Source organism: Peromyscus maniculatus, chromosome 1, assembly GCF_049852395.1.
Source record: "Peromyscus maniculatus bairdii isolate BWxNUB_F1_BW_parent chromosome 1, HU_Pman_BW_mat_3.1, whole genome shotgun sequence".
In the NCBI taxonomy this organism is placed as follows: Eukaryota; Metazoa; Chordata; class Mammalia; order Rodentia; family Cricetidae; genus Peromyscus; species Peromyscus maniculatus.
The window spans coordinates 100,352,438-100,365,516 of NC_134852.1; the positions used below are offsets into that span (position 1 = coordinate 100,352,438).

Here is a 13,079-nt window from a genome sequence, read left to right on the forward strand (position 1 = left end):
GCCAACTTCAGACCCTAGGCTTTGTTGACATATGACATCTGTCACATCCCATGGACCTTGCAGGTAGGTCTCTCTATACATGGGCAGATATGGGTAGAATGACACAAAAAGGATGACACACACACACACACACACACACACACACACACACACACACACACACACAACAGTTTGGCGCCAATCTTACTGTAGCCCTCATGGCACAGTTTACATTTCAGTCTTTTGCATTCATTATTATTTCACTGGAACTCCTTCTCTAAACAGTAGATGTTTGTAAACTAGCGGCATCCAGCACAGTCAGCTCAAATACAGTAGCATGGTGCTGAACTGTTTCATCACTGAAATGAACTTGTACATGTGATGGGCTGTTAGCACACTGGATTTGAGTCATTTAGGAGGCGTATGTCTGAGTGTGCATGCAAAGATGTTTCCAGAGAAATTTAACTGAGGAAGGCAAATCTTCGTATGTTGGGGGTCACGAATTCAATCAAAATGAGGAAGGGAAAAAGCAAGCTGAATGCCAAAACCCATCGCGCTCGGATTCCTGACAGTAAACGCCATGTAGACAGAGCAGTTGCCCAGCGTTGCTGCCACCATGCCCTCCCCAGTGAAACGGACTGTGTGCCCTCAAACCAAGAGCCAGAAGAAACCACTCCTTCCTGAAGAGGCTTTTACCAGGCACTGGCAAGAAAGGTAACAGAAAACACAACTTGAAATGGATGGCCTTGTTACACAACTCAGGAGCTTATCTCCAGAAAAATTATGTATTCTCAGTGAAACTATACCTAATGGTGTCTATCAACTATTAACTATTAAAAATGCTTTTAAAAGGTGAACTGGTGAAGATGGTAGCAGCATCTGGATTATATGTGGACTATAATCCAGACCACATGACACTGATTTCATTCTTTGGGAATTTAGATGACTATCTTAATACACTTGCGTTTAAAGATTAGTAGTGCTACTATTTTAATATTAAAGATTTATCATGACAACTAATCCTTAAATCATTTCTCCTATTAAAAACAACAGCATAGGCAAAATACAAAATAAACGGGGTGAGAGAGCTGAATATACAGGTGCCATCATGTAACCCAACAAAGATCGAAAGTTAGAAACGAAGAGTTGCAAAGGGCATATGGCAATGAGGTAATTCCCTCCTCCAATAAGTGAAAGTCTCCTTGACAGACATGGACCAGATGATATTAAGCTCTCCCAGCCATTCAACACTAGCCTCTGAAATATACAGGAAACAGTCTCAGAGTCAAGGTTTTCCTTCTTCCATTTAAAAAAAAAACAAACTTTACTTACCAAGTTGGCCATATAAATTGTGAGCAGCCCTCTCCTGTAAATAATTTTAAAAAAAGAAAGATTAAGCTGTGATCTGATTTTATAATCACTTTATCAGTATCAAAAAATCTACCAGGGGTCCAAAAATATACTAATACAAATATATTAGAAAACAGGCAGATTGTGTTGAACTATCCTTTCAATGTGCTGAGTTGAACCTATATTGATTCTTTAGTAGTTCTAGTAGTATAATAAATAATAAGAGTCTACTTATTTGTCATTAAATATTTTGAAGTAATATTGCTTTGTTGTTATTAGAAAACCCACTAAAATCTTTATTGTATGTCAGAGATTTTTTTTTTTTCTTTTTGAGATGGAGTCTCACTATATTGGCCAGGCTGATCCCAAATGTTTGGATTCAAGCAACCGTGAAGAGCAGCTAGTACTTCAGACAGGAGTTACTATAGCCTGATTGTGCTAGAGCAGTGGTTCCCAACCCCCTTCGGGGGTCAAATGATCCTTCCACAGTAGTCACATATCAGCTATCTCCTACATATCAGATATTTACCTGATGATTCATAACTAACAAAATTACAGTTAAGAACTAGCAACAAAATAATTTTAACAATTGGGGGTCACCATAACATGAGGAACTGTATCAAAGGGTGGTAGCATTAGGAAGGTTAAGAAACACTGTGCGAGATGATCCAAAATTCAGTAAGAAGAAATTCTTAAAAATTTACCTTGCCAAAAAGTCAAGGCCAGAACAATTCTGACTAAATGCAATTTTATCAAAGTATCAGATTATCTTTTGATTTTGTACAAAAGCAATTGTTCAATTTGTACATAAACAATAATAATCAATTTGTAACTGATTACAAATTCTACTAAAGCACCTGGATCTTTATCACATTATTAAGTAAGCAGTCATGAGCAAAGGAACTTTCTTTTGTCAAAAGATGAAAGTTCTCTAAATATAGCTACAGAAAAAGAAATGTTTTTACCAAACATACTTAACAAGACCTCAGGTACAATCTCAAAGATAATGACAGCTTTTAGATGACTTATTTAACTTTTAGTACATTTGAGAAAAGGGTTCATGCAAAGTAAGGAAGAGTTCAGGGACAGAGCACAAACAATAAATCAAAACTTCAAAACCTTGCTCAGATCTGAATAACAAGCACTTTTAGGACCCACAGGAAATGTACTTGATATATGAAACAAGTTGCTAGTATCCAATCACCCTCATGTAAATATCATGCCAGATCTACATATCAATATTATGCATGCAACTGTCTTGATGTCATTATTATATACATTCTTGACTGTTCATTATTTAAAATAACTAAAACTCTTAATATTTCCAAAACTACACTGAGAGAGTAACTTAAAACTGCTGAAATGAATTTAGGAAAAGAGTTCTAGTAAACTTTCATTCCCTTGTATTTTATCATTAAAATGAAGAAATAGAATTACTCATATGGAGTCAAAAGATTTCCTGTGTCCTGGCCTGCCAGCAGTTGGGACAAATCTCTCCCACTCACGTCCCCCAAGTAAACACAGAGAGGCTTCATATAACTGCATGGCCATGGCTCAAGCCTTTTTCTAGCTAGCTTTTATATCTTAAATTGGCCCATAACTATTAATGTATATATTGCCACATGTTCCATGGCTTTACCTGCATCCCATTACATGTTGCTCCTTGAGCAGCTGGCTGGCATCTCCTGACTCAGCCTTCCTCTTCCTAGAATTCTCTTTGTCTCTTATTCCACCTCTACTTCCTGCCTGGCTACTGGCCAATGAGTATTTTATTAAACCAGTGTACAAAAGCATTATCCCACATCACTTAAATGCTGACATTTTTTAAACATAAAATTGTCTAAAGAAAATAAACTATCCACTCATATCTTGGCAGTAATCAACAACTATCTAATTGGACCTAAGTCCTGAAGGCACAGGAGGGAAGGCTGCCTGTCATTAGAAACCAAGCCACTACCCAGGGCTGGCAAGGCCATGGATCTTGGAGGAGAACCTATTACTGCCGCTTAACTAAACCAGCATAATTCCTAACTGCACTATAAATACTCTCATAACCACAGATTATGTAGCTCTCACCCCTCACCAAAGAAGCTCCTCTTTGCAATAGATGGAGACCATTACAGAAAAATGGTCAAAATGTTGAGAGCCACTGACTGTGTGGTACCAAGTCCCAAATGTTACATTTACAATACAACTCCTGTCCTAAAGCTCAGGGAATATCATGGGAGAAGGGGCAGAAAGATTGTAAAGGCCAGAGAAACAGGAAAGCTACTATAAATGACAGACATACTTCACCCATGATAATCCAACAATATGGCAGCGTGAATAAGACCCAGGCAAGGCCAACACCAATAGACACAGTGATGTGGAAGGAGGAACTCACAGGGCTTCATCCCTAGACAAAGAACTACAGACAACTAAGAACTGCTGGCCGAGGGAGAATCAGTCTTCCCCAGGAATGGGCCCCTAATTGGTTAGCCAATACCAAGTCATCAACCTTAAAATTACATACATACAAGCAATGCTAAACAAATTCAACAAGTTGTATTTATGTAATACACATACATACACACATGAGTATGTGTATATGTATATATAAATCACAGGTGGGTCAGAGAGATGGTTCAGCAGGTAAAAGTGCTTGGCACCAATCCTGACAACGTTGAGTTCAGTCCCCCAGAGTAGGAGAGAACTTACCCTTGAAAGCTCTCCTCTAACCTCAATGCATGAGCATGTGTGAGCAAACACATTCACATACAATCTTTAGTGTTTTAAGACATGGTAAGATCTATAAGGTTGCTTTTTTTCAAGTTGACAAGTATACATTTACAGAAAGTTAATCCCCTGGCTTTAAACAGATATGTACATAAAATTTGAACAAACTTAAAATATAGACCCTTAGCTCACAAGAGGACCTCTGGGAAACCCCCCTATGCTTCTCCCTTACCCAATGGCTTTTTAAAAACTATTTGTGCCATCCAATAACAAGCCTGAAGTTAGGTGATTTATGCATTAAGATGAAAAATAAAGGAAATTTTCAGTTTCTACTCTGAAATCTGTCTCTCCCAAATTAGGGCCCTATGCTTTCTTATTCTCTTCTGGCTGGCATGCCAGAGTAAAGAGGGAAGAGCCTGTAATGGGCTAAGAAGTTAAGATATGCTCAGGTAGAAGGCATGCAGGCCACCTGCCCTGAGTACAAATAAGACAGAGGCCTACAGATGCCAGGGAAACCCCAGTTCCCACACCTCAGGAACATACTGACTGGACAAGGTCCAAGCCCTCCCTGGCTCTGCTCTGGCCACCTCCTGTTTCTTTGGTATTATTAGAAGACAAGATCAGTTCCTGGGCACCAAGGACAAGGGACTTCCTATGAGTACTGAAAGTACAACTTTCAATTTTCCCTTTTTAAAACACTTAAAAATTAAAAAGTCCAACTCCCTCCTGTGCTGAACCCAGCCCTTTTGACTCCTGACATTGATGTGAGGAAGAGGAGGGCTGTCAACCCTAGAAGGCTGCCTCACTTTCTTCCGACATTTCTGTTTGTCTTCTCTCTGGAGTGCTGTGCTGTCGAGCTTGGGAGGCGCAGTGGCCCTTGGGCCACAATGAGTAGCTGCAAAAAAAGTTCCCACGGGGCATCTGGGTGGGGGTACTTGAAAGATCCAGCTCAAGTAACCCTGTAGTCAGCAGGAGGGAACCCTGGAGTGGCCCTCTGCCAACCACTGGTACCTGGTCCTCAAGAGCCAACTGAGATGTGATATGGAACTCTGTAGATATCCAGGAGATTCCCCCATGCTGGAATCCTGCCCACTCTGTGATGTCACATATCTTTCTGTTCATCAGTATAGTGTCACTGATCATGAGGCCCAACATGCTTGAATCTGCCCAAGTCTCCCTCCTCAGCTGGATGGATGTAGCCTATTACACTTAGCACAGTATCTGGTTCTCTTAGGTTCATGGTCATCTCAAATCTCTAACACTTCCCTTTACATCAGCTACACATCACAATATCCATTGCCTCCTTGAGTGTTGGAGCCCACTAGGTTTCCTAGTGGCTGTACCCAGAAGGACTGTATAAGAGGTTGATTGGACCACAAACCTGGGTACCAGATGTTTGTAAGGGTCTAACTAGCAAGAGGGAGGTCTTTTGCTCCACCCCTTGGCATGGTTATTAATAGACCTTTGGAATAAAGTTCTGGGCCATTGGATAAAGACCCAGGCCTACCCGAGTTTATCCTGTGCTGTGGGATGTTCTGTATTCTGTGAATGTGTTGCTCTGACTGGTTAACAAATAAAGTGCTGATTGGCCAGTAACCAGGAAGTATAGGCAGGACAAGCAGAGAAGAGAATGCTGGGAACAGGAAGGCTGAGTCAGGAGACACTACCAGCTGCCGCCATGAGAAACAAGATGTAACGATACCGGTAAGCCATGAGCCACATGGCAAGGTATAGGTTTATAGAAATGGGTCAATTTAAGATGTAAGATCTACCTAGCAAGAAGCCTCAGCCATTAGGCCATACAGTTCATAATTAATATAAGCCTCTGTGTGTTTACTTGGGTCTCAGTGGCTGCAGGACTGGTGAGTGAGAGAGATTTGTCCTGACCACTGACAGGCTGGGACACAGGAAAACTTCAACTATAATCCTGTGTTTTCTCTCTGTTTTCTCTGTCCCTTCTCTACTTCTAAGTCTCTTACCCCTCATTCCTCAAGAGCTCCTGGGGTAAATAAGTATGGGGGCTGGTCCTCTATACTTGAGGTCATCTTGTAGCCTGGGCAGAAACTCAGTCACTGAACAGCTTGCTCATTCTCTGTGGTTCATTTCAACTCTTATTCCTCTGCCTTTTAGGATTGCTGACAAAGTCCCAAAAACCTTCAGGGCCTCCTCAGCCTAGGATCATGAATTTTTGTCAGGATGAATCATCACTGCCAGCTGCCTATAGACCTTCAGCTCAACACCTTCAACCTCACCACAGGAAAATGGTTTAAATCATCCTCAGGAACCCCAGGCATGGTCAAAAGTCAAGCCATTTACTCCTCCACTAGCAGCAGCACCCACTTGCTACAGGTACATTACTTTGCCTATTCGTCCTCTGCTTGACTGAAGACAACTCCAGCCAAGGCCACTGAACTAATCTTACAAGCTGCTGCCATGGCCGGTTATCCCTCAGTAGAGTTCAACAATGCAAGGCTGGAGACTGCAGCCAAAAGATGAGCCAAGTGGTCTTATGACTCCAGCCTAACAGGTCACCCAATCCCACCAGAAACCTCCAGGCCATCTGTAGACAAACCCTAAGAAAAGGCAAAGTCAGCAGCAGGAAATCAAAAAGTGTACTATGATCTGGGCCCACCCCCATGCAATCTCTGTCCAGACTCCCACCCAGACTAAGGAAGATCCAGATTACGGCAGTTCGGCTGCTTACATGCATAAGTGATACAGCCGCAAATTTCCACACAATCTCCAGGGCATACAAGCAGTAAAATCAACCCAGAAGGTTATCTGTCCAAGTTGACATAGTCCCTCCACTCCTCATAGTCCCAGGCCTCTGCAATCTGCCTGACTTCATTTTCAGCCCAGTGGACATCAACAGGGGGACCTGGGCCCTCTGCACCCACTATCCTGAGTATCTTCCTTGCTCAGAAAGTGGTGTCCCTGCCTCTGGAATGGGGCTTTCTTCCCACATGACACATATGAAAAAAAAAAAATCACTGAGAAACTTAAGTGGTAGTCATATTCCTGTTGTGGAAGATTAGTTGAAGATGGGTTACATTTATTTATGCTGTGGAATATTTTGTTTAATGATGCAAAGATGCATTGCATTCTTTTATGTTGTATTTGTTTAACTCTGTGAAGCTGTGTTACTTTGTTTGTCTAAAAACATCTGCTTGGTCTATTAAAGAGCTGAATGGCCAATAGGTAGGCAGGAGAAAGGCTGGCGGGGCTGGCAGGCAGAGAATAAATATAAGGAGAAAAAGGGAAGAGGAAGAGAGAGAAAAGGAGGAGAGGAGGACACCGGGGCCAACCACACAGATAACAACAGAGTAAGAAGGAAATATATAGAGAATAAAAGTAAAAAGCCAAGAGGCAAACTGTAATTAAAGAGAGACAGGATAATTTAAGTTAGAAAAGCTGGCTAGAAATAAACCAAGCTAAGGCTGGGCATTCATAAGTAAGAATAAGTCTCCAAGACTCATTTAGGAGCAGGGTGGTGGGGCCCCAAAGAGTAAAAAAAAAAAAAAAAAAAAAAAAACCTACATATTCCTCTTCCAACTCCTTGTTCCCAAGGCCGGAGAGGGCAACCGAAGCAGAAGTCGCTAGAAGATCCAGCCCTTCCCTCCAACTATGGCCATTCTGGGATTCCAGGGCTTCCCTGGCAGTTACCAGCAAATGGAAAGAAAACAAGGGTCCCATCCTCTGGGTACTCAGCCCATTCTCTCAAGATGTCCTGGTCCACGCCTGACTCTTCGAAAGGTGCTTTCCTGATCAAGGTTGCCTCTGTCTCAAGGTGATCCTGGACCACTTGGGGGACCACGGCTCAGATCCAAAGCGTTGGCTAGGTGTGGGATCTGTGTGTACTCAAAACCAGAGAGCTCACTAAGGCAGCAGGTACCTTTAGAAGAGGTCCCTGCTAAGTCCCTGAGTCCTGAGAATTAAAGTATCTCAAGGTCCACAGAGAGTCCCGATGTCCTAAGAGGGGGACCACCACAGTGGGCTCCGTAAAAACTTCTTTCTCCTGGTGCTTCTGGGCCATGGCCTTGGGTTTCCTGAGGACTTTGGGTCAAGGTCATCAAGAAGAGCACTATTAAGGAACAGCAACCATAACTCCTCCCTCTTAAGCACCTACTCAAAGGTCAGACAAAGCCAATAGTCACCCACCTCCCACTCACCCTCCTAATGTCTTTTTTTTTTTAACTGAGACAGGGTCTCTCTCCCTCTCCCTCTCCCTCTTTTCTCTGGTGGGAAGAAATCTCTTAAGCTAGCACACAAAATTTTAACAGCTGTACTAAACCACTGCCACATCAACTAACCCTGCAACCACAACATCAACACACCTACAGGAAAAAAGAAAATTAAATCTCTGTAACACTTTGCAGACTCAAAACTAGCCGAACAACCTGCCCAAATCCTAAACAGTGGTATCTTCTAGAAGCGCTATCATCATTTCTCAGTGAAGGACTAGCAGTGTTTCACTTGGAAACTTTACTGCATATATTTTTTAGCCTATCCCGAGGTTTTGAATGATAATGGATAATATATTCCCTGAGGTTACTGGGGAGCCAGCAGAAACAACCTAACTTCTCAATTCTAAATACATACATATCTTACTATTAAATACACATATAAAGCATGTCCATATCTGAAAAACAAAGGGAAAAGGAGAGAAAGCAGAAACAGAGAGACAGTGCCCAAACAGTGAAAGTTTTCCCCGTTCTTCCCCTGAAAGGTAAAGGAACGAGCAGGACAAACTCTCAGTCTAAATGAAGAGTGTGGGACCCCATTCTGTGACAGAATTCCCTGAGCACCACAAGCACCCCAGAGGCTGGTGGCAACACCTTGTGGAACCAAGTGTGTAAAGAACTTACAGACCAAACTCTGATTTGCATATTACATCCTTCTTTTCATCTCGGCTGTCTGCTTACATGTTTCTTAACTACTATAGTGCTTAATAACTCAACCCAAAAGTATGCTTACAATGAGAGTGGTTTTCATTTTAATCCATCTTTAAGCATACTGTGGTTTTTAACTTATCCAAAGTAAAACTAAATATCAAAGCAAATTCCACAGCAATTCTGAAGAAAAAAAAAAATCCATCAGAACAACTTCTTTCTGAACCACAAGGCACTTCCTCGAGTCAGAGAGAAAAGGCCCCTTCTTAACAGCCCTCCTGGGGTAAGCTAGATGTTACCAGGCTTCCAACTGAGCTAAGAACCCAGTTCTTTGTGGCACAAGTTTTTAAAGGAGCCCTGGAAAGAACTTCAAAGCTCTCTCAGAAGCTCACAGTGATGTGATTAGGACTCAGGGTCTCTCTCTTCCTAGGTATAAGAAACTAATTGGCAAAGCAAGCTTAGCTCTGAAAGGATGGGTGGGCTGACAGACATGGGATGTAGGAGGAAGATGGAGAAGGGGCAGGGAGAAGAAAGGGGGACAGATAAGAAAATAAGACATTTGCAGGTACCTACCGTGTATACAGAAAATGCAGACAAGAGATCCACATTCTATGATGGCATCTCACAACTGCAAAACTAATTACACATCTCAGCTCCAAGTGTGTGTATCATAAAGTTTTCACTGCCAAAGCTTTAAAATGTAAGAATACAAAGAATACTATTTCAAAAAAAAAAAAAAGCACCAAGTGCTATTCCTTCACAATCTATTTCTGCATTTCTTTTACTATTTCAAAGATATTCTAATATATAATGAAAGTAGGACTCAGTTGCATACTGTTTCCTAGCATTCAACCCCAGACAGCCTCTTTCCTGGGCTTTCCTATGGCAGTGTGTACACAAACCCAGACGGCCTCTTTCCTATGGCAGTGTGCACAAAAACGTCCAACTTTGCTTCACCACAGCCTTTCCCCTAAATCAAATCACATTTCTGGCTGCCTACTGACTGCCTCTACCAGTGCATTGTTCATTTTCTCTGTGAACTAAAACCATAGTTACAAGTCTATCCGTCCTCCTGGAATAACAACAATAATGTTCTATTTCAGTACTAAAAATAATGACTTTGAAGTTTGTAAAACTTCACTTTTATAAATTATTTATAAGCTATTGAGGCTCTTGCTACTTAATATAACCTTAATTTAAACTGAAAACACGTAAACAGCACTTATTTGGGGCAAAATTGGTGACTACATTAACTCTTACAAAATTCTAGGTAAGCACTGAACCAATTTCTTTAAAATAAAACTCAAAGGCAGCTTATAGAGAAATAAAAAATATCTACTTTCCTCAGTTTTAAAGTTGTACACACACACATACACACACACACTTATACACATGCATACTCACACCCACAAGAAAGCAAAAACAACTGCTTTTAAAACGTCCCTAGGCTTTGAATATTAAAGAACTAAAACTTGGTCAGGGAATACAGCTCAGTGGTGAACACAGATAAAGCCCTAGTTCAATTCCTAGATAGCAAAAACAAAGGACTTTGGAAATTTGAACAGAACCAACCAGGTGTAGTTGTTATGCATGCGCACACAGCTCTCAACACAAAACCCTACAGAGCTATTTCCCAGTATCGTAAATCTCATCAACTAGTAAACAATGGAAATAAATCAACAGATTTCACACAGTTCAATTATGTAAAAATCATATCACGTACAAGATTGATTTTTTTTCTTCAGCCACATGGTATAAGAGCCCATTAAGGAAAAACTATTTCCAGACCAAAAGAATAAAGCCTGTGGTCTAGATAGAGACCAAGCCTTGTGATTGAGCGGGTCAATGACCTAGATAAGGGACCCCCACCTCAGGAAGGCAGAAGCATCCCTAGGAAAGTGGTTTCACCTTCAACTAAAGAAACAGAAGGAAGAATTCCACTTTTTAATGAACTAATGTACTTTTCCTTCCCAGAATTCCCTCTCCATAATGCATTTCCTACAAATAAACAGCCAAGAGGTTCTGTGGGGTCAGCCCATCTTACAGGCATAACCGTCCCTTCTCTTTAGTCTTCTTTCAGATGCTGGCCAGAGCCTAAGTACATTTTCTCTGACACTTTGGGCTTTTTCACGCTTTCTCTAATGTTCAGCGTCCTTGCCTGTGGCTGCAGTCTGCTGAGTGGCTGACTTCCACATCCACTTAACCTAAACTGCACGGTTTTCTCCATTCTTCTCCATCTCCCTCCTCCCAGGAGCGGCTGACGTTTACAGCTTGCCTAACCTGGGGTTTTTCTTTTAAACTCAAATAAAATTGTCCTCAAACTTCCTTTTCAGTCTGTCCTTAAACTCTTTCATTAATGAGTAAGAATGCCAAAGTGGAGCCCGACTGTCACAGGACTCAGTGGGAGTTTCCAAAATCTCTGGTAACAAAGGCAGTTAAAAAAGAAGATAAAGTATTTGATTGCTTTTAAAGCAACAAACAAACAGCAAACCACTTCAACTAATATTTACAATAGCCCACAGTCTGTAATAGCAGGAATCTGGTGTGGCTAACTGGTGACTAAGACTGAAACATTAATGCAAAAAGCCCTCTTAAAGGAAATATAAGAAAAAGCTTTAAAAAAAAAATCATCCATCAATGTGAGCCTAAAAACAACACTAAGGATAGATACTAATCCCACCATCGTTTAATGTCCAGAGGCACTCTTCATGTCCTTGGATATTACACTGCTACCTCCTTACACACTTTGACTTTGGTATCACTGTAGTTCAGCTCCACTTAATACTGTAGAAGATGAACAGTTATAACTTAAATACCACATAATCAGCCTCTAAACTGGACCAAGATAGGCTTCGATATTTTGCGAGGTGGTGAAATATTAACGTTGAGAAGCTGGAAAGTTAAAGGCCTGTGTTGTTGTGACAGAGCAAGCAAAAATAAATAAATAAAATAAAGTCTTAAAGTGGGCTAGTAACGCAAAGGAAGAAAAAACACAAACACAAAAAAAATTTAAAGTAATAATAAAATAGCAGAGCTAACCTACCCCATCAAAAAAATAAACCAAATGTTAATGAACTAAATAATCTAATTAAAAGTCAAGAACAAATGCTGTTTAAAAATTCAACTACAAGCTATCTGGGGAAAAAAAAACTTTAACACAAAGAAAGGCACACAGAGATGCTTGAAACTGAATTTAAAAACATATACCATACATCCAGTCAGCATTCAAGGGCAAAAGCAGCTATGCTAACATGACTGGTAATGCTATGAGCAGACTCTGTGTAGCCAAGAAAAAGACACTTCACAACAAGAAAACACCTGAGTTGCAGGAGGACACTTGACACTGACCATACCATACTGAGAAAAGCATACCAAAAGGACACATGGCTAAAACCATTGTAGACACTCATTTAGAGACAAAGACAATTTCCAACCACAGCTGGAGGTCTTACACTTTACACTTACATCCTCAGCAAATGATAAACTTAGACCAGTGAATTTCCCAGAAACAGATCATTACTTTTCAACAGGGACTAGTTGCCCCAGGTAGACATTTAATACTATCCAGAGACTGTCCCAAAGGTGAGGAAGAAGAAAGAGCCAATAGCATGTACAGTCTCAAGCACAGGACAGTCTTCCCCATAAAGCACTCTTCTGTATGAAAACCTGTCCATATTTCCAAGGTTAAGAAATCCAGATGTAGATAACATCATCAACAATCCCGACCTCATTCATATGTTAAAAAAACACTATAAATAAGCCAAAGAAAAACCACATGAACATACTGATATAGAAAAGCCATACAGCAAATTACTATATCTGTTCATGATAAAGGTCCTCAACATATTGGACTAAATGTGAACTTTATAAAACTGATGATGCACACATAAAAACACAACAGCTTACAGCATCACAGTTGATGGTAAAAAGACTGAGTGCCATCTGCTAGCATCAGGACCAGGGATAGGAGACTGTACACAGTAAGACAAGAATAATGATAATACATGTAGACTGGAAGAGAAATAAAGCTTTCCCATCAGCAGGTAACATCTGTAGAAATCTCTAAGGAATGTACCAGTGACTCCCAGAACAAATGAAAGCAGCAAGGTCATGAGTCAGGATCAGGACACAAGGTCAATGGCATTT

At 40.9% G+C, this 13,079-nt stretch overlaps 1 protein-coding gene and 1 pseudogene across 6 annotated transcripts in view; both read right to left on the reverse strand.

Moving 5' to 3' along the window:
* Nucleotides 1–13,079, reverse strand: part of Tmem135 (transmembrane protein 135) — a 202,108-nt gene that overhangs the window by 153,397 nt on the left and 35,632 nt on the right. For 2 of the 6 annotated variants that reach the window (XM_042279073.2, XM_042279081.2), the window contains exons 1-2: nt 5,056–5,135; nt 1,312–1,345 (exon numbers count right to left, since the gene is read on the reverse strand). In XM_042279073.2, coding sequence (XP_042135007.1) covers nt 1,312–1,345; nt 5,056–5,120 — 99 coding nt within the window. In that variant the 5' untranslated portion in view covers nt 5,121–5,135. Of the gene's footprint in view, nt 1–1,311; nt 1,346–2,968; nt 3,083–5,055; nt 5,136–13,079 lie in introns of those variants that run through there. The other 4 variants (XM_006988755.4, XM_016007198.3, XM_076546786.1 and 1 more) reach the window with 3 other exon arrangements.
* Nucleotides 6,083–7,282, reverse strand: LOC143267669 (dnaJ homolog subfamily C member 14 pseudogene; annotated as a pseudogene).